General features: G+C 44.4%; 1 protein-coding gene across 8 annotated transcripts in view; it reads left to right on the plus strand.

The window, feature by feature from the left end:
• ZMIZ1 (zinc finger MIZ-type containing 1) overlaps positions 1 to 24,846 on the plus strand; it is a 365,816-nt gene that overhangs the window by 337,154 nt on the left and 3,816 nt on the right. For 5 of the 8 annotated variants that reach the window (XM_069863880.1, XM_069863879.1, XM_069863881.1 and 2 more), the window contains 10 exons: positions 2,465 to 2,639; positions 3,611 to 3,797; positions 7,355 to 7,565; positions 8,771 to 8,876; positions 9,599 to 9,759; positions 10,071 to 10,138; positions 11,731 to 11,799; positions 12,316 to 12,563; positions 16,254 to 16,417; positions 22,921 to 23,169. In XM_069863880.1, coding sequence (XP_069719981.1) covers positions 2,465 to 2,639; positions 3,611 to 3,797; positions 7,355 to 7,565; positions 8,771 to 8,876; positions 9,599 to 9,759; positions 10,071 to 10,138; positions 11,731 to 11,799; positions 12,316 to 12,563; positions 16,254 to 16,417; positions 22,921 to 23,169 — 1,638 coding nt within the window. The remainder of the gene's footprint in view (positions 1 to 2,464; positions 2,640 to 3,610; positions 3,798 to 7,354; positions 7,566 to 8,770; positions 8,877 to 9,598; positions 9,760 to 10,070; positions 10,139 to 11,730; positions 11,800 to 12,315; positions 12,564 to 16,253; positions 16,418 to 22,920; positions 23,170 to 24,846) is intronic. The other 3 variants (XM_069863882.1, XM_069863886.1, XM_069863883.1) reach the window with 2 other exon arrangements.

Consider the following 24,846-nt stretch of genomic DNA (forward strand, 5'->3'; position numbering starts at 1 on the left):
AGCTTGTAATAAACAAATTCCACCTTGCAACATCCCAGTTTCGGACCTACAGTGGTCACATTTAGACTAAATCAGCCGAAATGTAAAAGCTGTTCCCACTGTAGAATTCTTCGAACTGAAGTTTGCACGACTTTCTCTATCCTGTCCCTCCACTTTCCTCCTTTTTCCTCTGTGCTGCTTGTCTTGGACAGGAATTAGAATTGTTAAGTTGTTGCCTAAAACCAGTGTTAAATGTACATCTTGAGTACTTGGTATTATCCAAACTGGGTTTGCAGTGAGGGTCTGTCCTCCCAAGTAACAAGCGATAAGATGAGAGGAAATGGCCTCAAGTTGCTCCAGGTAGAATTTAGATTGGATATCAGGAAAAATTTCTTACTGAAAGAGTGGTGAAGCATTGGCACAGGCTGCCCAGTGTAGTGGTGGAGTCTCCATCCCTGGAGGTGTTAAAAAACCTTGCAGGCTTGTGCACTTCAGGACGTAGTTTAGCCGGCATGATGGGGTGGTGATCTTAGAGGTGTTTTCCAACTGTAACAATTCTGTGGTTCTGTGATCTTCGAAGTGACCTTTTGCACATGGGTTCTCCACCGAGTGTAAAAACGGAGAGGACCATCTGTGCCCTAACCTGCTCCTAAAGCATGAGCTGTTGAAGTCTCTGGACTACATTCTGATGTTGAATGTAGACTGAGAGAATCCAAGATGCACATCGGTCTTGAACTAGAGTTGTTCTGGTGTGATTGACACAGAAAACTCCATTGAAAAAAAAGGAGGAAAACCAACCCTTTACTATAGAGCATCTGTTCTACATGCAACCAAGCTGTCCATTGTAGTACCTAGCAAAATGCCTGTTGCATCGTGGCAGATTTTGCCTTAACATTGCCAGGAGGAACAGGAGGAGGAGGCAGATCCTCAACTACTGTAATTCCAGTGCAGTCACTTAAGCTAAAATAACAACAGATCTTTGTGAAGTTTTTAAGTGAGAGATTTTTTAAATACGTTTTAAGTGTGTTTATTTTAGATGGGGTTTCAGTTTGTTGTTTACAAGACAGTTCTAACAGGGAATCTGTGGTCTTTCCAATGCACCCCTTATTTTGAATTCAAATATCAACCATTCTGGAAAGAATTAGAAAATAGGAGATTTAGAAACTAGGGAGAGGCTCTTTATCAGGGAACACAGGGATAGGATGAGGGGGAATGATTTGAAGCCGAAAGAGGGGAGATTTTGATGAGATCTTAGGAAGAAATGTTTTCCTGTGTGGGTGGGTAGGCCCTGGCACAGGTTGCCCAGAGAAGTCGTGGGTGCCCCATCCTTGGAGGTGTTCAAGGCCAGGCTGGATGGGTCTTTGACCAACCTGATCCAATGGGAGGTGGCGTGCCCACGGCAGGGGGATTGGAACTGGGTGATCCTTCCAACCCAAACCATTCCATGATTCTAAGAGACTGTGTTAAGATGTGACGATATATTGGCTAGGGGAAAAATTCCAGCTTGCTGCAGAAAGGACCTGAACTTTTGGATTGTAGTGACTGTGGAGATGTGTTAAAGAAAAGAGCAAAGATAGTTGGAACTGTAAGTGCTGAAGATTTCAGAATGTAGCTATCATATGCTTTAGCATATCCTAGGCTGGCAGCACAGCATTTAGATACAGAATCAGATTTGAAGTCCTGGTACTTGGGCTGTCTGTAGAGGTTTTCATCTCTTGACACTTGTGTATGTGCTCATGGTACACGAACTCTTACAAGAGGATGCCACGTACTGCAGTTTTGTTTAATGTCAGCTTCTTTCTCATCATTATTGGTTTATTCAGTTAACTTCAACTGTCCTCCTGATTATGAGAAACATCGCCCGTGGTATTTCTTGTAGACTATACCTGCTATTTATACTTAACAACCCTTTTGCTCTTAGTTTGTCTTATTGAGCAGCAGACTAAGAGCAGAATGAAGTTGTAGGTGCATGGGATGAAAGACATCCCCGACTCCCAGAGCTTTCATTCTGAGTAGATGATTTGGATATGAGTGGAAGAAAGGATAGATGGAAGTAAAAGAGATACTTTGGGTCATTGAATGTCTTTGGAATTTGTTTTTCATGTAGGCTTTTGTGCACTGGGACCATTTTGAGAGGAAACCAAAGAGATACAAAGGGCTGGGTGGGGTGGGTTGGAAAAAGCAGAAGTGGGTGGCCAGCTGGTTTTGGAAAGGCATGTGATGAGCCTTTGGCAGCCTTGCTTGTACCTGGTCATTGCCTGAATTAAGCTGGGTGGTCTGCTCATTTCAGTTCCTGCTTTGCTCTCCTAGTTTGCCTCTTCACCAAAGGCCTCATGGGATGTCCTGTGGTTTCTTGTCCTTCTGGAGATGGACGGGCCTCCCTACCTTCTTTGTAGTCTTTGGTGTTTGAGAGCAGTACCATTCACAAGGCTTATTCTTCTTCTTTTCAGCTTGCATTAACAATGTGATGTTATTTATTTTCTAGCCATCAAGGCCCGTACCTGTGGCAAATTACCCTCATTCACCTGTTCCAGGAAACCCCACGCCACCTATGACTCCAGGGAGCAATATTCCTCCATACCTGTCACCTAACCAGGATGTCAAACCACCATTCCCACCTGACATTAAACCAAATATCAATGCTTTACCGCCGCCTCCAAGTGAGTAGCAAACAGAATGCCCTCACAGTCAGCTCTTGTCCCTCTGTTCCCTGCCACATACATTTTGGAGTCAGGAAATCAGTCCTGATTGCTGCTCTGAGAAAGGCTTGGATTGCTGAGTTGTCACGGGTGGCCTGTACCGTGCAGACTTGCTAGAGCCAGTGGACAGAAAAGAGAAAGGTTGCTCTCCCCTCCTAAAAGAAAATATTGGAAAAGCTCTTCCAAGCTAAACTTGTAAGGATTTTACTCCTGAAGTATTCCTTTGATTTCCTGAGGATAAACCACTTGATTTTTATTGCGTTTTTTGTGTTTGGTAGACGTGTTTATTGTGTGAACTTTCACCGTGGTCTGTTTTGTTCAAGGGCAAAGCCATTCATTGAACATCACTGCAGAACGGCGTAAAATGTGAATATTTATAGCAGTGTCTCTATTGTGATCCATACAGACTTCTTCAGAATATTCAGTCATATGCCAGAAATTGATATATGTTCCTTTCAAAGCCACTCAATGTCACAGCTACATTTGGCTGGGAATGGGGCAGGAATAACAAGATCTTTCTGACTATATGCTCACACAGGGTGTTTGAGGTTTTGAAGTGACTGATGAACAATAGGAGATATCATTTACCAGGGAGCTGGGAGAACCTTTGTGTTCTCTGTAAGATAAGTGCTGCTGCATTAGCATTCTGCAACTGGTGTCTGGAGTTAAGCGTAGCTGAAAAATGAAGTAGAAGAAGGTTGCCTGCTTATTATTTGGGCAAGAACTACTATTAAGCGTGGGAGAGCAGAAGACTTTGGTTTGCCATTGCTGTCAGTTGGAGCCCTGTGTCGGTTAGATGATATAGTAGATGAAGTAGTTACTTGAGATTTCCTTTTTTGTGTTGATGAACCTCCTAAGTTACACCCAGTAGCAGATCACTGTGCTGTTTGTTACTGTCCTGTATAAATATTCACATTATTATTGCACCGCAGATACTAAAGGGAAAGTTCACGCTTTCTCTCCCTCTTCGATCCCAGCCAACCACAACGATGAGCTGCGTCTGACGTTTCCTGTGAGAGATGGTGTCGTACTGGAGCCCTTCCGGCTGGAGCACAACCTCGCAGTCAGTAACCACGTCTTTCACTTACGGCCCACTGTTCATCAGACGCTGATGTGGAGGTAAGCTCAGCCTCGCTGCCTGCAAGTCTTGCACCCAGGTGAACCTCATTTAGGTTTGCCATGGATTTCACTTGAAAAGTTGTGTCCCAGATTGGAAAAATCCCCTTTAAAATTTGCAGATCCTCTCACCAGTCACTTTCCAGAGATGAGATGTTCTGAAATGCTTCCTGATCTGTGTTGCATCTCCTTGCTGATAGAACACAGCCTGCAGTGTCTGAAAAATCGCTGCTACTATTCCGTCCTTTCTGCTCTGGGTGGAATGGGTTTGGGATGTGCAAATGAAGGGCTTGATTTAGAGGCTTGGTGAAGTCATTTGGGAAGACAACTGCTTAAATGCTCCAAACTTTAGAAAGTAAAATCCTAAATTTCCCCTCTCCTATGACTCCAGAGATAAGGTCAAGTCAGAAATACTGGAGTGTAGCTTGCTGCATACAAAGGGTTCTGGTTTTCACGTACAGCGAGTACAGAAGAGTACTTTTCCTAGGTAGTATTTTCCTGCATTTAATGTAGATCTGCATAAATGATTCCAGGACCACCATGCTCCTGGAAGGGCTTTAGATCAAGTGTCAGTCAGAGCCTTGCCCTTTTTTATTTGTATATTTTCAAATGCCACGCAATAAATTGTTCTCCTCATTTTGTTTTTCTCACAAAGTCCCTCAGTGTTTGTCTTGGCTGCTGATTCCATTGTTTGAGCCTGTCTCTGTGCTTCTGGATGCCGCGCAGTTGCTCAGGATCTCGTAGGGAGGTTGTTTTCGCAGGTGTAGCACCCGAGATGGTAAAATACAGCATCTTAAGCACATTTTCCGTTACACCTGCCTCACTTTCAGTTTCTGCCCGAGCCTAGACCACATAACCGCTGACCTTAATGGGAGTGAGAGCTTGTAGCTTCAGCTTTTTCTTGTGTGAGGACCTTCCTGTTCACTGGAATCCACTTGAGACTTCTATTTCTGCGGTGTGTAGGGCATGGGGTGGGCAGAGAGGTGCGCTCAGTTCCGTGCCCTGGGAACAGACTCTGTCTCTAAAGCTGCACCTTGATGTGGGTTGCAGGAATCCTTGCTGCCATGGTGCCCCGCTACCCTGAGTAGCCTGGGGGCTGGAAGGGAGGGCAACAGCAGGCAGACCACATCTAATAATTAACACCTAACTTTGAGGTCAGTTATTGCTTACTTGCATTTCATTAGCGTGGAATACTTGCAGCAGAGGGAGTTTTGGCAGTTATTTGCCGGTTCTTATTAATAAGTAATCACTACTGGGGATTGTGCTGGCTCATTCAGTAGATTTATAGTGCTGCACTGAGGCATGAGGCTGTTTCTTAATATCTGTTCTTTCTTCCCTAGCTCACCAAACACGTAGCCTTTATTTAAACTTATTTTAATGGAGACTCGTAGGTAAACTATGCTCAGGTCTGCTGTTTTGAAAAGCTCGTTAATAGTGGAGAGAATGGATAGTCCTGTAATGAAGTCATTTCACATTTAACGCAGGGCTGGATGGATTCCAGAAAAATGAATTAGTCACATGTGTGGATGGATTTTGGTTTTACGGAGAATGGTGGAATTGAGCCAATTCTGAATATTTGCCTGCCAGTTAAAATGTTCGGCAAAACCTTCTCACATGGACACACATAATGAATAGCAACACAAATGTTTTTCTCCCCGCTGGGAACTTTTCATGGTTATGAGAAGGGTTAAGGGCAGGGAAAATGTCTCCTTGAAGCTGGTTGAGTCTTAGCACTGCTCGGTTATTAATAAGCATCCCACAGTGGAAACACCATGTGCTAAGAACACAAGGGTCTCCTGAGCTCCATCACTGCTCTATGACATTCACCAGGCCTGCTCAGAGTCATAGAATCACAGAATGGTTTGTGTTGGAAAAGACCTTAAAGCCCATCCAGTTCCAAACCTCTGCCATGGGCAGAGATACCTCCCACCAGACCAGGCTGCTTGAGGCCCCATCCAACCTGGCACTGAACACCTCAAGGGAGTGGGTATCCATGGCTTCTCTGAGCAACCTGTGCCAGTGCCTCACCACCCTCAACATGAAGAATTTCTTCCTTTTGTCTAATGTAAATCTTCTCTTTCCGATTTAAAGCCATTACCCCTCATCCTATCACTCCGTGCCCTTGTAAGAAGTCCCTCCTAGATTTCTTGAAGGTCTCCTTCAGGTAGTGCAAGGCCGCTCTAAGGTCTTTCTGGAGCTTTCTCTTCTCCAGGCTGAGCAAGCCCAACTCTCTCAGCCTGTCCTCATAGCAGAGGTGCTCCAGCCCTCTGAGCATCTTTGTGGCCTCCTCTGGACCCATTCCAACAGTTCCATATCCTTCTCATGTTGGGGATTCCAGAACTGGACATGGTGAGATTTATATCAGAGGTACCAAGTCTTTCTTCCCTCTGGGTTTCTCATGACTCCAGTGGATCTTGCAAGGACAGCTTTCAAGAAATTGTTATTAAAATATTGAAAATACAGCTTGAAAAGGCTTAATATTGAAGGATTATTTTGAAAGGTCAGTTAATTTGTATTCTGTACCTTTTTTTAAAAAAAAAAATCCTCATGTTTTCATCCAGTTTTGCTAAATATGGAAAAGAGGATGCTAGGTCAGGATTGAAATCATTCTTTTGGATGAGGAACATGGTAGTTAAGGTGATGATCTCCTGAATGAGCTGTTCCTTATAGATCTTACAAAGATCATCTTCCTTCAGGCAAGATGAAGAAATGAGCGCTTAGATTTTGAAGCATGAAAGATAAACATTCAGCTGTCTTTTGCTGTCATGAACGGCAGAGTTCTGACATTTCGGTTTAGTTCTTCATGTTCTTTTAAATGTCTTCTTCCAATTACGCATTCCTAACACAAGGTTAACATCCGTGTATGAAACTGAAGTCATAGTCTCTACCCACTTCATTTGTCATTAACTTAATCTCAGCCTCTTCCTTTTTTGGAGGTGTTATAAAACCAATTTTTGAGGAGCTAAATAGTGTGTGGAAGTTATTATTGGAGAGGTGGGAGGAATTAATGCACTGAAAGAAGGTCTAAATTGGGCAGATTTAATCCACAGCTTTGTTAACGTGGAATCACAGAAACACGGCGGGTGAGATGCAAGGGTCATTTTATCTTACAATTTACCTGTTTCAAGGCAGGATTAGCTGTATTTTGTCTGGCAATTCATGCAAATGCTTTCTTAAGTGCTCTGAAGTAGTGAAGCCTTCCACCACGTTCATTATTTTCTTGTTCTTAACACTCAGGAAGGACCTACTTAAGGTTAACGTTTTTCCTTCTGCAGCATCATTCCGTGGTCTAGTTTTGCGAAGTGGTTTGAGATGTTCCCTTGGGAAGTCTTTTATCACTGTAAAATATTAACAACAACTTTGTGGCATGCTTGCATCATTAATTCATCATGACTTGCTTCAGTTAAGCACTTTATGAAGGAAATACGTTAGAGCCTTTACTGGCAATAATTCTAGACAAATAACCTGATTGATAAAGAAAAAGCATTCCCAGCATCAAAATGACCTCCCTCTGCAATGTGAAAGCAAAGTTAAAGGAAGATTTATTGGTTGTTGTACAGGTCTGACTTGGAATTGCAGTTCAAGTGCTATCACCATGAAGACAGACAAATGAACACAAACTGGCCGGCTTCAGTCCAGGTCAGCGTTAATGCAACCCCACTTACCATCGAGCGTGGTGACAACAAGACATCTCATAAACCTCTGCACCTAAAGCACGTCTGCCAGCCAGGGAGAAACACGATTCAAATTACAGTCACAGCATGTTGTTGTGTAAGTACACTGCGCTCACGGCAGCGGCGGCTGATGCTGAGCTTGCTCTTTAGCACGGTTTGCAAATGTTGCCTTAGCTGAAGGAGCCTGGCTCTGGGGTTTTGCCATGCCTTTTCCTGGTAAGATGCTTGTTTGATGATGTTGACACAGCAGGAGTTCTAATACAGACATTCTTGCCGCTGATTCATTGCAGAATGTAGTGGTGTCCTTCTAATGTCTCTGAAAAGGCTTGTGGTCTAGAGGAGGAATGGAATTTGATCTCCTGCCTACTTAGCGTGTGCCTGTGTAACAAGGCAGCTGAAGTGTGTTAATGTAGATGATTGTGATGCAGACTGTCGTCTGGCACTTATTTCATTTACTTAGGGTATTAAACTGTGTTTAGTTTGACATGAGAACTTCAAAACCATAATAACTGGCAGTAGGGATGATTTTTCAGATAGCTTTTCAGATGAAAAACTACTATTCCATGGTGCAGCATAGGCCATGCAACTTTCCCTGTTCTCTTTTCCCATGGTTTAGTTACTCTTGGAGATGAGTTCTGTGTTTTTAATGCAGACTTTTGCACACGTACAATCTGAGCTTTTGACTGTTCTGTTGTTACTGACAAGAAACCAAGTTGCTACTTCTCCCAAGGTCACAGTGCGAGGCACTTTGACAAGGAGCCATCCACCTGTTTTGCTTTACTTCACACTGATATTTTGCCACGTAGTGTTATTTATCTGGTGGGGAAGAGCAGGGGCAGCAGCCTGTGAATCCACAATGAGCTCTGTGTTGGGGAAGAAGGTTCAGTTGGTTCCAGACACATTGCTAACAAATCATTTTTGTAACTTACAGTGTAGTCTGAGGGCAAGCAGGTAGGGAAGACCGTGTCAAAGAATCCAGGGCTTTCCAAATAAACCCTGATGTCAGAGATGGATACATCAGCCCTATGTGTTCTGAATATTAAGGAGGGAGAAAATGCAGAAAATCTTGGCTTTTTTTTGAAGCCCTTGTGTCTGTTCTGCTCCTAGAGCGCAGAACAACATACTGCGCAGCATGCAGAATATTCCTATGGGAGCACATGTGTGCAGCAGAGCAGAACCAGCTTTCGTATTTAAGCATCTTACAGAAGCTGCGTGTCTGAGGGAAGAACACGGCTGTGTTCGGCACTGTATTTACTGTGTGTGTGGTTGGTTCTCCTGCTAACAAACTGTGTTTCCTTTCAGTCACACTTGTTCGTGTTGCAGTTAGTACACCGGCCATCAGTTCGCTCAGTACTTCAAGGTCTACTAAAGAAACGCCTCCTTCCAGCAGAACATTGTATCACTAAGAGTGAGTTTTCATTTTGGGTGGGCAATGACTTTCTAGAATGCCTGTGTTCAGTTGTGATAAGCTATTTCTGCATAAAACTTACTTGCTTATTGAAAATTTCAAACTTGTCAGGAATTTCCAGAACATCAGAGAATCAAAGAATTGTTTGGGTTGGAAGAGACCTTAAGGATCTTCCAGTTCCAACCCCCCTGCTATGGACAGGGACGTCATGTGCATAGATTAGAATCATAGAATCATAGAATCATAGAATAACCAGGTTGGAAGAGACCCACCGGATCATCAAGTCCAACCATTCCTATCAAAATTATATTACATCCTTGGTGTCCTCAGGTGTTGAGGGCTATTCAGGTGGGGGTAACAAAGTACCAAAGACAAGCTTAGTTCCTCATGAGGACTTTTCCATTCCAGGAGAACCTCTCTGGCTTTCCCCCCATATTTGTTTTTGACTTATCTAAAAACCCCATGTAGAAAGATGATTTTTTATTTACTTAAGGTTGCTTTTAGTGCGTGCGTGGTGCTTGATGTGGTTGTGGATATAGCTGATTGACATGTGACAGTTTGTCTTCTCAGGAGAATGTCCAAATTACACAAAATACATCTCTGTGGATAAGTCCATTAAATTGGCCCTTACGAGTTGAAGTGTTTGTCTTTCAGGTTTCTGTGTTAGAATTTACAGTACATTTGTGTTTTCTCATGTGTACATATGCCTTCTTCCTAAACAGTAAAGAGGAACTTCAGCAGCGTAGCGGCTTCCTCTGGCAACGCAACACTAAATGGGGAAGATGGAGTAGAGCAAACTGCTATTAAAGTGTCTCTGAAGTGTCCAATCACATTCCGGCGGATTCAGCTCCCAGCAAGGGGTCACGATTGCAAGCACGTACAAGTGAGTAGATGCTGGTCTTCTTGCAGTATTCTCCTAGCTGTGTGTCTACAGTACCTTTAGCTTGGTTATCGTATAAGAGAGCCTAACCACATGGGATTTTTTTGTGTCTAACATTAAAATAATTAAGTATTATATGTTCAATATAGAGGGTGGAAGTAAGTTATTTGGTTTAGTTTTAGGAGCTGGTAGGCTTTTTTTCATTATCCGTTCTACTTTTGTCCAACTGATTCAGTTAATACAGTGTTTTCCCTTATTTCCTCTTTTTTTATTTCCCCCTTTTTTTGCCCCCTTTGTTTGTTTCTGATACCTAGTGCTTTGATCTGGAATCTTACTTGCAACTGAACTGTGAAAGAGGAACTTGGAGGTGTCCAGTATGCAAGTAAGTGCAACCATATTACATGAAATGCAGTTGTACACAATTTGACGCAATTCCTGTTTTGTCTTCCTTTACATTATGAAGAATAAGCAACACAACAACTCCTATACAACAGCATCCAGTGGCAAAAGAACAGATATTCTGTTCTAGAGTTGGTTTTGAATAGTTTCAATGTTGTGATGCCCAAATTACTGCACTGCAAATATGTAGATGCTAAAATGCTCAGCGCCCAGATGAACATTAAGTAAAGATGCTAAATAACTGGCTCAGGTACTGTGCTTTGAGTCACGTAGATCTGCAGTTAACAACAGTGTTCAAGGAGAGGGGTAAATTTGGAGACTGCAACATTTCCCAGTAATTAGGTAGGAAATGAAGTTGGATCCTCCAAGGTCAGAGTCAGCATCGAGTGCAAATTAAAGTGAAAGCAGAAAGCAGCAAGGATTCCAGTCCAGAAAACAGCTGATTTTAAAAGCAGTAAACATTTCCGAGGAGCAGAAGTTTGGAGTGATTGCTTAAAGGAAAAGAGGGATACCTTGTCATATTTTCAACCTTGTGTTTTGCCCAGAGGGGTGGAATAATGTAGAAGAAATGGAACAGATATCTTTGAAGTCATTGCAGACTGCCCACTCTTCCATTTAACTGGGCAGAAAGAATTGTGGAATGTCTGCAGGCCAGCTCAGTGTCTGTAACCTACTGCGCTCAGTCCCCAGGGTTACAAGTTGGTTCCAGCCTCAGCTGAGGAGCCAGGACTCTTCAGCTCAAGCAGCTGTAGCTGCAGCAGCTTGTGTTTAATGTCTGCAAGTCTCCAGTCCTTTCCCTGCTGTGCCAGCTGCTGTTGACTATAAACAGGAGTGGAGATTGTCCATTCTGTGTGATTCTGTGGATGCTCCAGGCATAAGACTATCTTGTTTCGATGACTCTCCATGACTGATATGTATCCTAAAGTGCAAGTGCTTTCTCTGAACTACCTGAATCTTTTTTATCTTATAAGTTCAGCTAAAAATATCACAAGAATTGGATGTCTTGCTTCTTAATTTATGCATTCCTACATCCAGGCCAATATTTTTGCCCTGTTCCTCTGAATCTGAGCACTGGAATTCAGATCCAAGTGCCTGTGTAACTAAATCCTTTCAGTTTTGGTTTTCTTCTGCCCCCATCTGTGCTGATCCTTAAGTAAAATAGCTGTAATACACATTTACTTTGAAGCCATATTGCTGTATAGCTCAAAAAAAGCAAAGATCCAACTTGAAAAAAATAGTACAAGCTGATGTTCACAGGAGAGATCTGCTGTGTTTGAAAGGCCTTTACATTCACGATATATTTCATTTTAAAAAAATAATTTAAAGGATGCGAACAGCTCATGAACACACACGAGTAGATGTATCCTTACCTGTTTGATGTAGGATACTGTTATCCTGGTAATGCCGGTGTAGAACTAAAACTGTTTGCCCCAAATCATTCCTAAGTTATGTGGTACAGGTAGTAAGTTGGTGGATCACAGTCTGCTGGTTTCATCACTAACCTGTCCTCCCGTCTCTTTCATACAGATGTGCAACACTATTCTAACTTGAGTATTGGGTTTTTTTCCTTTCCAGTAAAACTGCTCTGCTTGAGGGCTTGGAAGTTGACCAGTACATGTGGGGCATTCTGAACGCTATTCAAAAGTAAGTGAACTTCCCCATTTCCGATATCCAAGACTAAGCAACAAGGAGATACGTTACTGAGTACTGAGATAGTCACGCCAAAGCAGGTCTTGGTGATTGAATTTGAATCTTTTTTTTTCATGGCTCCTTAGTGGAGCTGGTAATACAGTTTCTATCAACTTAGTGGATCTTGTTTGGATTATCTCTTGATGGCAGCCTCACCAGTGAAGGAGAGGCAAGAGCGGGAATGGAGGATTAAATGCTTTCTCATATGTACAAGCAGTGTCTCTGGTTCACGTGGGGCAGACCACATAAATATGTTTGGATGTTACTGTGTGGATACACACAGAAACATGCTCTTACAGATGCCTTTTATAAACTTGCTTTTGGCCACATTTGACGAGTGAAAGATCTCGTGGTTGTCTTACGTAAAGCGTTTCAGAACATTTGTGCAGATTCTTACACAAACTTCGACAGAACTGATTAAAAAAAAACCACAACAACAATAATGTGTTAAAATTTCACCCTATTTTACAGCTCAGAGTTCGAAGAAGTTACCATTGATCCAACTTGCAGTTGGAGGCCGGTCCCTATAAAGTCAGATATCCACATCAAAGATGACCCAGATGGCATTCCCTCAAAAAGGTTTAAGACTATGAGTCCAAGCCAGATGATCATGCCAAACGTGATGGAGATGATTGCAGCTTTGGGTCCTGGCCCATCACCTTACCCATCCCTACCTCCTCCTCCAGGAGGCAACAACTCCACTGAATATGGGAACCAAGGTTAGTTTCACAGGTTTGTGCACCCAGGTGCTTGCTCCAGAACTCAGTGATTCAGTCAGTGATTCAGTTATAGCCATGCATCTTCTCAGAGAGGTGCATAAAGAAAGTGAATTATAGGAATGCAATTCTGAAGTTATGCATCAGTCTTTCATTTAACATTCATCTATTTAGAGGAAAGTGTATCTTAGTAAGGAAGTTGTTGGTTGACATATTTATTGCCTTGCAGCCCTCCCTGTATCAACAAACTTTGTATGTTACCTTATATATTCATGGCCTGCCACAGTATACGTCTTTACTCATTTTTTCTGTCCATTTTCCTTCTGTTCCACTCTCATTCAAGCAAAGGCTCCTAGTGCTACAGAAGTAGAGAACCTGCCCCCTTAGCCCTACTTCTTGGGCCACTAAGTTTAACTTGTGCCAGGTGGTAACACTTGGTAGGCCACCCAGAAAGTGGATGACTTCTAGAGAGCTTTTCGTAGAATCAGAGAATGGTTTGGGTCGGAAGGGACCTTTGCAGGTCATCCAGCCCAACCCCCCTGCAGAAGCAGGGATATCTTTAACTCGATAAGGTTGCTCAGAGCTCCATCGAACCTGGCCTTGAATGTTTCTAGGGATGAAGCCTCCACCACCTTCTTGGGCAACCTGTGCCAGTGTTTCACCACCCTCACTGTAAGAAATGTCTTCCTTACATCCAGTCTAAATCCACCCTCCCTTAGCCTAAAATTATTACTCCTTGTCCTTTTAACTGCTTTGCAAATGTGTTTGCATTAGAAAATGGCTTTTGAGTTCCACCACCCATATGGATATAGGCAGTGGAGACACGTTTTCAACTGACTGGTGTATTGTGAATAACTCAATTATGGGGACAGTTCTGAAAATATGAAACCAGAGACTGTTTCTTTTGCAAGTAATATGATATGACTCAGTTCAGCTCTTGGAAAAGACCAACTGTTCGCACCACCAGAATCCCCAAATTGATTACAAGGTGATATATGTGCTTTTTGCAGTGTTGGAAGAAAAAATATAGATTGCATGCAAAATATGGCTAATTTGCTCCAGCGACTGCAAAACTGATGACAGATGATAAAACTTTTCAGGTTTTCAAACAGATGAATGATTACTATGAGAAAGCCAAGAGCACTGAATCACAAATCTTTCACTCGTTTAGTAGGAGTAAAGTGCAGTCAGAGCTTGAGAGAAGAGCCATCTATCCTTCATCATCTTCCTAGCTCACGATCAGGATCGGACATGGTAGTGCCATGAAGTGGCGTTTAGGGTTACAGAATCACAGAGTGAGCTGAGTTGGAAGGGACCCACAAGGGTCATCGAGTCCAACTCCTTTCCCTGCACAGGACACCCCAACATTCACAGCATGTGTCTGAGGATATTGTCCAAATTGTTCAGGAATATTGTCATGCTTGGCACTGTGCCTGCTCCCCTGGGGAGCTGTTCCAGTGCTCCACCACCCTCTGCGTGAAGAACCTTTTCCTAATATCCAGCCTAACTCTCCCCTGGCACATTTTCCTGCCATTTACCTGGGTCCTATCACTGGTCACAAGAGAGAAGACATGGGCACCTGCTTCTCCCTCTCCCCTTGTGAGGAAGCACTAAACTGCTATGGGGTCTTCCCGCAGCCTCCTCCAGGCTGAACAGACCAAGTGACTTCAGCCACTCCTCATATGACTTCCCCTCTAAACCCTTCACCAACTCTGTGGCCTCCTCTCGACACTCCCAATAGCTTTAGATCCTTTTTATACTGCGGCACCCAAAACTGCACACAATACTCAAGGTGGGGCTGCACCAGTATTAAGTAAAGCAGGTTTGTATAACAATTGCTGCCTGAACTGTTATCTCCCTGCCTTCCTCTGTGGATGCTGTAGCAGAGGTCATCGTTGCTTCTCAGAGCCCTGGCTCACCCTCAGCAGGTGAAACCCACACTCTCCTACAAACGTCTGTGCAGAGCACCAGCCTGTCCTCAGCCTCTGTACAGCTCTGTCCCTCAGCATGGGGCACAACCCTTGCCCCAGAGATGGGGGAAGCCGCCACTTGGCTGTAATTCCCTGAACATACTGCCTGGCATCTTCATTTTCCAACAATACACACACCAAAGCTTAGTGTGTAGAATTAGGTAATGTCCTCTGATTAACAGCATTCTACAGCAAAGCAGTAGTAGTATGACTGCTGTGGTTTATGTGTGTTTATTTGGGTTTGATGGTAAGCGTACTAGTGTTTAATTTGCAAACGTTAAGTACTCAGTTCTTAGTACTCAGTAGCACAAGACCTTATTCCAGCTCCCCGCTATTAAATCTTCCCTGAGAAGCAAGGCAAGACCAGATATATTCTGTGAGACTCATCCAGCTCGCAGATTAACAGAATGAGAATTAGTAAGGCTCTGCAGTATTTACATGATAGATCAAAGCCCTGACTTCTTTCAGAAATACTCTTACATGGCTAATGACTTCTATTCCTCTGAGATTAAACTTCTGCTTGTGAAGCTGTGCTGAAGAGCAAATGATGCAGCTACTTCAGTTTGTCAAGCTCCCTCCTTGACTTGAACGTTGAAAGCTGCTGCACTTCATCTGAGGAGCTGCAGGCTCACCGTGGAAATTCTAAACCAACTCTATTATTTCAGAGCTCAGCATCGTCCGATTCAGTTGTTTATAAGGAATAGATGAGTGGCTTTAGTTCAGGTTCTGCTGTTCATAGTAAATGAGACACCCGAGCTGGTATCTCAGTTGAAAGTGTTAACAGAGGGATCTGGACAGAAAAGAGTATGGAGAGTAAAATTTCTGTACTGGGATGTGTGGTTGCATTCAAATTCAGGTGAAGCTCACTGGGGTGAGGTGGAATGGATCAAAACCTACTGACCATGGTCATACAGTACTTGTCCTGCAGAGCAGCAGGAGACTCCAGGCCTTGTTGCTAAATGGTAGATGTGTGGGGGTAAATCCAGATCATTTATTAGGAATCAGTGTGGAATTTTGGTGTTTTGGAGAACGCTCTTTCAGGCTGAAGTTGACTGGATTTCATAAAGTTGCTAGTTTTTCATCACAAATGTGCTTATCTGTGTGCTGAAACACAGGCAGTCAGTTTGTAACTCTGGAAATGAGAAGAATTGGTGTGTTTCCGAGAGGAGAAAACTGTGGTCGTATTTCCAGACAGTCATGTGGATTTTAGTAGATACTGTGGGAGCAAGGAAAGCTACATCACAAACTCCAGTTAGACCTGAAGGCCTCTTCTGCATTATCTGAATGAAAGCTGCCCGTTTGTACTGAAGAAGTAGATGCCGTGCTATGAAGTGGGACTGTGGCATCTTCCTGATACAGTTCTGTAGATTGGCTTCATCAGAAACCAAACCGTTATTGAGTGAGTGCATGGATAGGAGTAGCCCGAGTGTCCTGTGTAGCATTTTGGAGTGGGGCAGTCAGTCTTGGCTTCACTGAGATGCTCCCAGATGCAAATATTCTGAGTTATTACAGCAGCCAGTATGTGAAAGCTGAGTGCCATCTTCTCCTCCGTGTTTCTCCAGCTCACTGCAGCAGTGGGGAGCACGATGTTGTCACGTTCAGCATCATAATCGCCCTGTGCTGTGCAGGGAGGTGCCACACTGCACAGCTTTTACAAGGAGATTAATCTGAGAGATCAGCATTGGGAAACACGTTTCTTTCATATCATATCTGTCTGTTTTAGGCAACAGCTACCAAGGCCATGGCAATTTCGACTTCCCACATGGGAATCCTGGTGGCACATCGATGAACGACTTCATGCACGGGCCACAGCTGTCGCATCCCCCGGACATGCCGAGCAGCATGGCAGCTCTTGACAAACCTCTCAGCCACCCCATGCAGGAATCTGTAAGTAACGGTACTGCCGACATCGGTTTTCCTTTGTTGGGGGTAAGGAGCTCTCAGCCAGTTAACGGACCTGCGTCATGAACTGCTTTTACTTTGTGTAGATTCCTCACTTTGGAAGCTCGTGAAATAAAGTAAAGCTGAGAAAGGCCAAAAATGCCATTTTTAGTCTCGGGCCTTTTGGAGAAGTATTTATGAGCTTTTTAATGTGTAATTTAAGCTTGTTTATCTGAAAGAGACAACCTGGCTTGGTATGCTTGTGTAATCGCTGTGCTTCACTCTGACACCTGACAAAAAATGGACTTCTTTCCCTAGGCCAGGAAGGTCCAGGAATATCCATCCTCAGCAGACAGCTGGTTCTAACAAGACACTGACTGACTTCAGAGCAGGAACAATATCTTCCCTGGCTTTGTCCCCAAGGGAAAAATTTGCATCAAAGCATTTTGAGGGCGAAATTCTAGCCAAGTTGCATGAAAGGCACCTTTAAGCTGTTGGGAATAGGACAAGGCTGTAGATTTCTAGGAGAGACGCTGGCACTGTCTTAGTGTATCGGTGTGAGAGCCTAAAAAATGGAGGTCCCACAGGTCTCCAGTGGACAGGCAGAAGAAGCACCGAGTTGTATACACAGACCTTCATGTCCAGAAAATGCAGCAGCTGGGAGATAGAAAAGCTACCAACAGCATGGAGCTCATGGGCGCGGCAGGTCATATTTTCAGCTTGGGGTGGGATGGTGGTTTATGCATCCTTCTATGTTCATTTCAGTTACAGGACAGAGGCTTTATAGTGTGCTGTTACTGCATGGGAAGGATGTTTAACTTTACACGTCATCTGTGCCATGTATTTAGCGAATACTAGAAAGTACAATCTCAGAATGTAATGAGGAAATGTGGTAGCAGATGCTCAGCAAAAGCCTACTCAGCCCATGTCTTCTCTAGCTGGCAGCGAGTTTTCCAGGGAGGATGGTAAGAAATAAGAAGAGAGTGGAGAGAGATTTCTTAGTATAGATTGGAGAGAGCCCAAGTAACAAGATTGTCTGCAAAGGAAGAGTCTAGAAACCATGACAACTTTACCACTTTACAGGCTAATAAAGGACAGAACAAACATGCTGTAAACTTAATTTTATGTTGGCAAATTCCACATAGCCAGCTTAAAGAGCAGTCTGAATTATCGGCAGCAGAACCAACCCTATCCAGAGGGACCTGCGCAAGCTGGAGGGGTGGGCCTGTGTGAACCTCATGAGTTTCAACAAGGCCAAGTGCAAGGTCCTGTACCTGGGTCGGGGCAATCTGCAGTTTCAGTACAGGGTGGGGGATAATGTGATTGAGAGCTGCCCTGCTGAGAAGGACTTGGGGTGCTGGTTGATGAGAAGCTCAACTTGAGCCAGAAATGAGTGTTTGCAGCCCAGAAGGCCGACTGTATCCTGAGTTGCATCAGAAGAAGCGTGGCCAGCACGGTGAGGGAGATGATTCTCCCCCTCTACTCCTCTCTCACAAGACCGCCCCTGGAGTCCTGTGTCCAGTTATGGAATCCCCAGCAGAAGAAGGATATGGAACTGTTGGAACAGGTCCAGAGAAGGCCGTAAAGATGATCAGAGAGCTGGAGCATCTCTGCTATGAAGACAGGCTGAGGGAGTTGGGGTTGTTCAGCCTGGAGAAGAGAAGGCTCTGAGTAGGCCTTATAGTGGCCTTCCAGGACCTGAAGGGGCTACAGGAAAGCTGGGGAGGGACTTTTTACAAGGCCATGTAGTGATAGGATGAGGAGGAATGGCTTCAAATTGGAAGGGGGAAGATTTAGATTGGACATCAGGAAGAAATTCCTCATGAAGATGAGGGAGGTGAGGCACTAGCCGTTTTTGCCCAGGGAAGCTGTGGATTCCCTCACCCTGGAAGAGTTCAGGGCCAGGTTGGATGGGGCTTTGAGCACCCTGATCCAGTGGGAGATGTCCCTGGCCACAGTAAGGGATTGGAACTGGATGGGCTTTGATGTCCCTTCCAACGCAAACCTTTCTATGATACAATAGTGAGGGGAAACCCTACCAACCTGAGCCACTTACAGCTGCTTTGCTTTGGAGTCTGTAGCAAACTACTCTTTGCCTGCTGTACCTCACACCTACCTCTTGCCTTCATCAGCTAACTGCTCCGCCTTTGCTGTAGTAGTTGCCCCAATGTAATTGCTGCAGTGGTAGGACATGAGGCAGTTGAATATTAATGTGAAGAGCTTGTGGCTTTCTGAACATGGGACTGCTGACAGATGATAGCAAAGATGAAAGCTGCTCCAGGCTGTGCATGTTCCAGAGCTGTGAAAGGGAATTTGGGCAAATGTGAGGAGATCTTTTGTCCTGAGAGCCAGTCTGTAGCAAATGTGATATTTATGATAGCTGGCGATTAAAGTAAACCTTTGCCTCACTTCTCCCTCATCTGCCATGATAGGTAAGCTGTACTGTTTGGGAACCGGGAGCGGTGCTAAAGCAGATTCCACCTAGTTTACGCTAATGGCTGATTTCTCTAATGAGGATAAGTTTTCAGGTCTGTTAGCACAAGGCAATTGGACTGACTTTGTCATGTGGCCATGTTTGAGGACATTAGTGCTCCCACACAGCAGTTTTAGTGTCCTTGCTTTCTTCTTTCTCTCTTTTTCTCCTTTTTCCTTTCTTCTTTTTCAAAAATGAGCTGTTTGTCTGTAGCAGACACTCAGGAAAGGCAGCTTTAACATTACTGCATTTAGAGAAATGTATGCCATTAACACACTCCTAAATCGTGTAGCTGAATGTCTTTGGACAGATGTCTGTGTATGAAAATAGCCGTAAATCACATTGCGTAATTGAAGCAAGGTTTTAAGATGATGCCTGTGCTCTTGTCTGGCTTTCTGTCTTTCCTTTTGACACATTTAAGGTGTATTTTGTTTTAATCTATGATTCACTTTGACTGTTTCATGTTTACAAGCTGAGTCAGGCTCAGATGGTTGGTCCTCTTAGGCTCAAGGTCTGTCTCTAACAGGAGCTATATACTGCTGAGCACACTAACTCTCTTATGATGAAGATTTTTGTGGTGGCCCTTATATACTGGTAGGCAGAGAAAGCTGGTCCCTCCAGACACACTCCATAGGTCACTCCAGGAGGAGCAGATTGTTTACCCTGTGTAGGCAGGGCTGGGTGAGCAGGGCTGGATCATCAGAGCTGCCTTCTCTCAACACTGCTGTTCCACTCCTGTGCAAGAAGAATAAAATCAAGACCTGAACCATGGCTGAAAGTAATACCTCTTCCCTGGTGTGAAGTGTTGTGAGAACTGTCGAACAGATGCTTCTGTATCACTGCAAGACAGCTACAACACAACTGCCACAATGGCATCATGTTGGGTTTCAGAAATGGAAAACAAGTTCTAGGGAAGGGTGAGTTGAAAGTTAGCTCTGGCTTAGTGCTCACTGAACGGTGTGAGCAAGGGGGTATCACGTCATGGTTTCATACACACAGTGAAGCCGTAGAGCTGGCACTGCTGTCAAAAGCCACCAATCTTGTTTCTGTTTTCCCTTTCCTTCTCTCACACCTGCACAAGCATTTTTGCAGCTGTGAAATGACCTAGATCCAGGTGCTGATGTGATTGGAAACTAATTCAGAAAGGGGGGGAAAGAAGTTTAGCTTTGATCCATGTCAGTTCCCCAGCTGAGTTCACTGCACATCTGCAAGGATGCACTCGATGACAAAGGCACGGGTGGGAGGAGTGGCTGAGAACAGCAGCAGGGCAGGATGACATTTTTCAGTGCTTCTGCCAGCTAACCCTGCAAAAGAGTTGGTAAAATTATGACCCCAGTAATGGAGAGAGTTGTAAACCATCAACGTAACCTGCTGTTTCTTTTTCTCACTGTCACCTTTCTCCCAAGATGAGAGGAATGTTGTTCTGCAGCTGGCAGGTCCTCTTGCTCTACAACCACACATCTCGCACTCCTAGAGGTCGCTGCTGGGCTCGTAAAGAGTCATGGTGTTTTGTGCTGTTAAGCTGAAAATATAGTTGTGTCTGCTATAAACTATTCTTTTATAGATGGTTAATGTTTTAAGAGTGCCAAAGTTTGTGCTCCTAACAACTTTGGAATTACCTTGTTATTCAAGCAAAGACAACTCTGTTAGATCCCACACTCGTAGTGTGGGTTAGTGGTTTGAAAATGAAATGATGGGAGTTGCAAGCACAAGCTGAATGTACACAAAGTGTGTTGCTTTGAGTGTTTTTACACCACGGCCAACTTACTATGAGTTAGCTAAATGCCAGTAGAGAAATGTCGAAGTCCTGAGTGTTTTATTGTCTCACAGGTAGGCTGGTGAAGTCTGTGGCCACAGTTAGATGGATTTTGGACCTGCATCAGCTGTTTAAGATAATGGTGGTCCTCAGTCTTCCAATGAACAGTTACTCCCTATCCGACCGACAGTTATATCAGGACCCAAGATACTGCCTAATACCTAAAACACAACTAAATAAACTAAACATTTATATAGAAAGTGGTTGTATATGTAAACAGAATGCAGAATTTCTAACCTGTTCATTTGTTTTGAAATCTGTCTGAGAACACGTGGATGCCTGGTGGTTTAAATAATAATTGATATAAACATGCCAGAATGACTCTTTGTGCAAGGGATAAATTTAAGAGATTATTCTGGTTTTGTTTTGTTATGTTTCTGGAAACTGCTTTCCCACTTTAGTAACAGTGGCTTGCATTTAACTTTTTGTTATTATTAAGTTTCTTAATTTCCACACCCTCTGTTGCACGTGTCCTCACTGAATGAAGAAGGAAACAGTGCTATTGAGATAATCTTCTACTTTCACTCGGGCCTTTGCAAAGATTTTAGGCTGCAGATTCATTCACGTTGAGGTGTGGTCTGTGGGCAGGTTTTGTACCAGTTTAACCCTAAGGCAACACCGTTAACGTTGCAGAACACCTTTCAAGTAGTCAAACTGTGATCCTAGGGGAGAGAAGAGCGTGTGTCAGTACTGTTTAACACTTACTTTAAACCCTCATATGGGAGATGGGCTCAAATGCAGTGTTGCAGATAGAATCCTGCTCATTTCCACCAACCTTCATGCTACTAAAGTATTAAAAAGGACCTGGGTAGCTGCTCGATGGATCAGTATTCAGGTTTCGGTTCTCATAAGAGTGGTGAAATGTATTTTTTAAATGCTTGTTTCTTTTATTTTATGGGAACATTTTAATTAAATTTTGTAATAACCCCCCTTTTGCTTTCAAAAACCGAGGACCTAGGTTAAAATAACCTTGCAGTTGACAGTGGGATGAAAGGGTCGATGCTGACATAGCATTTTGCTGGTTTCTGTTGGCTTGGCTGGATGAATTTCATGCTGTTGTTGTCTGTATCCATTCTTTTCCTTCAGCTCCACTTTGTGGCAATGTGTAGCATTCCTCAGAAAATGTCACGTTTTTTGCTTCTCCATATGCCCAATGAACACGATGCATCCGATTCCAAAGCATTCAGACGCTTCTTTCTCATGGCACCAAGTCCAAGTCCCAAAGAATCTGCTAGCATTAAAAGTGACCTGCAGCAGAAGGATGAATTGGGCTTGTGCGGTTTGGTTGCTTTTCCGTCATGTGAGGAAGACTTTTGCCCCATGATTCCACAACAGAGTTTGGAAGATGCATGTGGTTTGGTAGTTTATTCCCCAAGGAAAACATAAAAAACACTAAGCTTTGGCTAGAGAAGTTATCCACAGCGTGAATACAAACCAGAAGCGTTGTCATTAGCTTAGTTTAAGCTCATATTGTTTGCTTTGCAGTCAGCAGGTCTGTGGACACCGACAGCAGCTCCGCTGGTGGGTGGGGAGTGCGCTGGCCTAGCTGGCTTGTCTTTTTATCAACCGTGAGAACCCACGGATGTCAGCAAGGAAGATCCACAGCCCTTGAAAGGGGTCTCACATTCTGAAAAGGAAAGGAGGGGAGGAGTGGGGAAGGGCTGGTGTTTGCAAGAGGTTTGTAATGAGCTGAAACAGAAATGGGCAGCTGTGTTAGGATGCTCCCCAGTCAGAGAGCTGAGCAGAAATCACGCATTTTCTTGGTTAATTGTTTTCCTGGCATAAGGTGTGTTATTCAGCAAATTCTCCGTTCATTCATGGAATTTTTTAGGGCAAAAGCATCTGCCTTGCTAGTGCCAAGCAGCACCCATAAGCTTCCTTCCCTCCTCATTGGGGTTATTTTGCATCTTAAAGCACAGTTTCTCACATCACAAGGAAGCAAGCTGACAGCACAAACCCGATGCGTTTGTCTTCCCTTTGCAGATAACTTTCAAAAAGCTGAAACACTTCCTCCAGCATTGGGATATGGAGTTCCCTTTTTCAATTTTGCTTTTTTGTTTCATTTTTTGGGGAGGTTTGGGTTTTTTCATTGTTGTTGTGTGTGTCTTTTTAATTTGTTTAAGTCATTTCTTTTTGTAACATGCGGTTACAGAGTCAGGCACTGTGAGCACTGTACCTTGTGGCCTCACTTTCTTTTCCTGCTTTTTTCCTCCTCCGCAGATCCCTCATCCTGGCAGCACTGATCAGTCCCATACTTCCATGCAGCAAGGTTTGCACGTCCCTCACCCCAGCAGCCAGTCAGGGCAGCCATTACATCACAGCGGGCCTCCTACCCAGCAGTCCCGGCAGCCACCCCCGGCCGCTTCTAGCAACCATCCACACAGTGACCTGACCTTTAATCCCTCCTCAGCCTTAGAGGGTCAGGCTGGTGGACAGGGAGCACCCGACATGCCGGAGCCCTCGCTGGATGTAAGTCTGTGTCATACTATCATCTGCCTGCCATAGCGTGTGCTTCACATCGCGGTGGGAGGGTGGGGAGGGCGCGGGGACGGGGAGCTGCTTCCACAGCACATGCCATCTTTTCATGCTTTGGGACATGGGTGCTGGTGCCACAGCCGAGGTGACAGGGTGCTCCTGGCTTGCTGGGAGAAGAATTCTGGGCTGGAGCAGCTACGTGTTGTGTGAGCCATAGCCTCTTCCTAGCACCAAGGCAGGTGTTTCTTCAGCCGCCAGGCTGGGAGCCATCTCCTGCTTCCCCCTCGTCGCTGGACGTGGGCCTCCCATCTGTTCATCTAGACCCCGAAGCCATCGCAGAGCCTGGATAAGAGGGAGGAGGCGGCTGTACGTGGTTCTGCCTGTGCCAAATGTGCTGCACAATGAGCCCTGGGCAGTGGGTGCGGGATCTGTGCTGGTCCACCCAGTGGCACTGCCCCTGTAGCCGGAAACAGGCTGTGCCCATCCGTATCCACTCCGGTGGGAAGCTCAGCAGCACAAGTTCTTCCTCCCTGTGTGCCACATAGGAAAGGAAACAATGAGGATGTCTTCTGCCTCCTGAGCCACTATGGGAGACAACTCACAACTAAACAAAGATTAACCTGGTTTTAAGGCCAAAAGTGATCTTCTGTCTCTTCCCATCCCTTCAGTGGAGTTAGAAGTGGATTATCTGAGGTGTCTCTCTGGTTAACACCTGCCTCCCAAACCAGAACTTCCTTAGCAGTAGGATTGGGTTTTCATTCAAGTCGTCCATTCCTGTACGTGTATCTTTTGTGTGGTCCAAAGTCTGCTGCTGCTTAGTGTGGTTTTCTTAGGGAAACGTTCACCTCTGTGCCTCAGATTTACATCTGTATTGACCATTGCTGTACATTTTCGTCACCCCTGTCAGACACGAGCAGGCAGCCTCACAGAGGCTGGGGAAGGGGACGAGAGGGATGGATCCTCCAGCTGCAGGAACGGTGCTCAGTGAAGTAACTTCTCTCTGAACCAAACTGCTGCTGTTTAGCACAACATGGTCACGTGCATATCCTTCAGGAATAATAGTTTCCAGAATCATTTGGTTGGAAAAGACCTTTGAGATCATCAGGCCCAACCATACCTGTCCACTACTAAACCATATCCCTGATCATGTGGCAATTCGAGGTGTGAACCCCTAAGGACCTCATATGAGCAATAGTAATAACTAAAATTCAAATGTCATTTTTTGTCTTCAAATATTTAAGCAACATGAAGTAAGCTGTTATGGGTCAGGCACCTGCTCCTTGTTGAAAAGCAAAGTAGAAAAACCTGTGCATTTATCAGAGTGCCATGGTTACCACTGATGGAGACATGCTGGACTCTTAACTGGGAGGCTGAAATTATCATAGCTAAATGAAAGTCATGGGCTGTACAGCATGGGGAATAGAGTTCTTCGAAATATCTGTGAGCTCTGTTGTGGTCACACAGGTTATGTTAATGGGTCTCGCTTTCAGTGGCTGTGTTGAGGAACCAGGCTGAGTTAAGTGCCATGCAGCAAACCAAACGGGGGCTGCACCGTGGGCAGCTTGGTCCACTCCCTGCTGACACCGTCCCGTGGATTCTATAGGACTTCAGTGTGATGCAGTCTAAGGTTTATTCTGGGTTAAATGATGTACCTCACATAGATACAGGTGA

Source organism: Phaenicophaeus curvirostris, chromosome 9, assembly GCF_032191515.1.
Source record: "Phaenicophaeus curvirostris isolate KB17595 chromosome 9, BPBGC_Pcur_1.0, whole genome shotgun sequence".
Taxonomy (NCBI): Eukaryota; Metazoa; Chordata; class Aves; order Cuculiformes; family Cuculidae; genus Phaenicophaeus; species Phaenicophaeus curvirostris.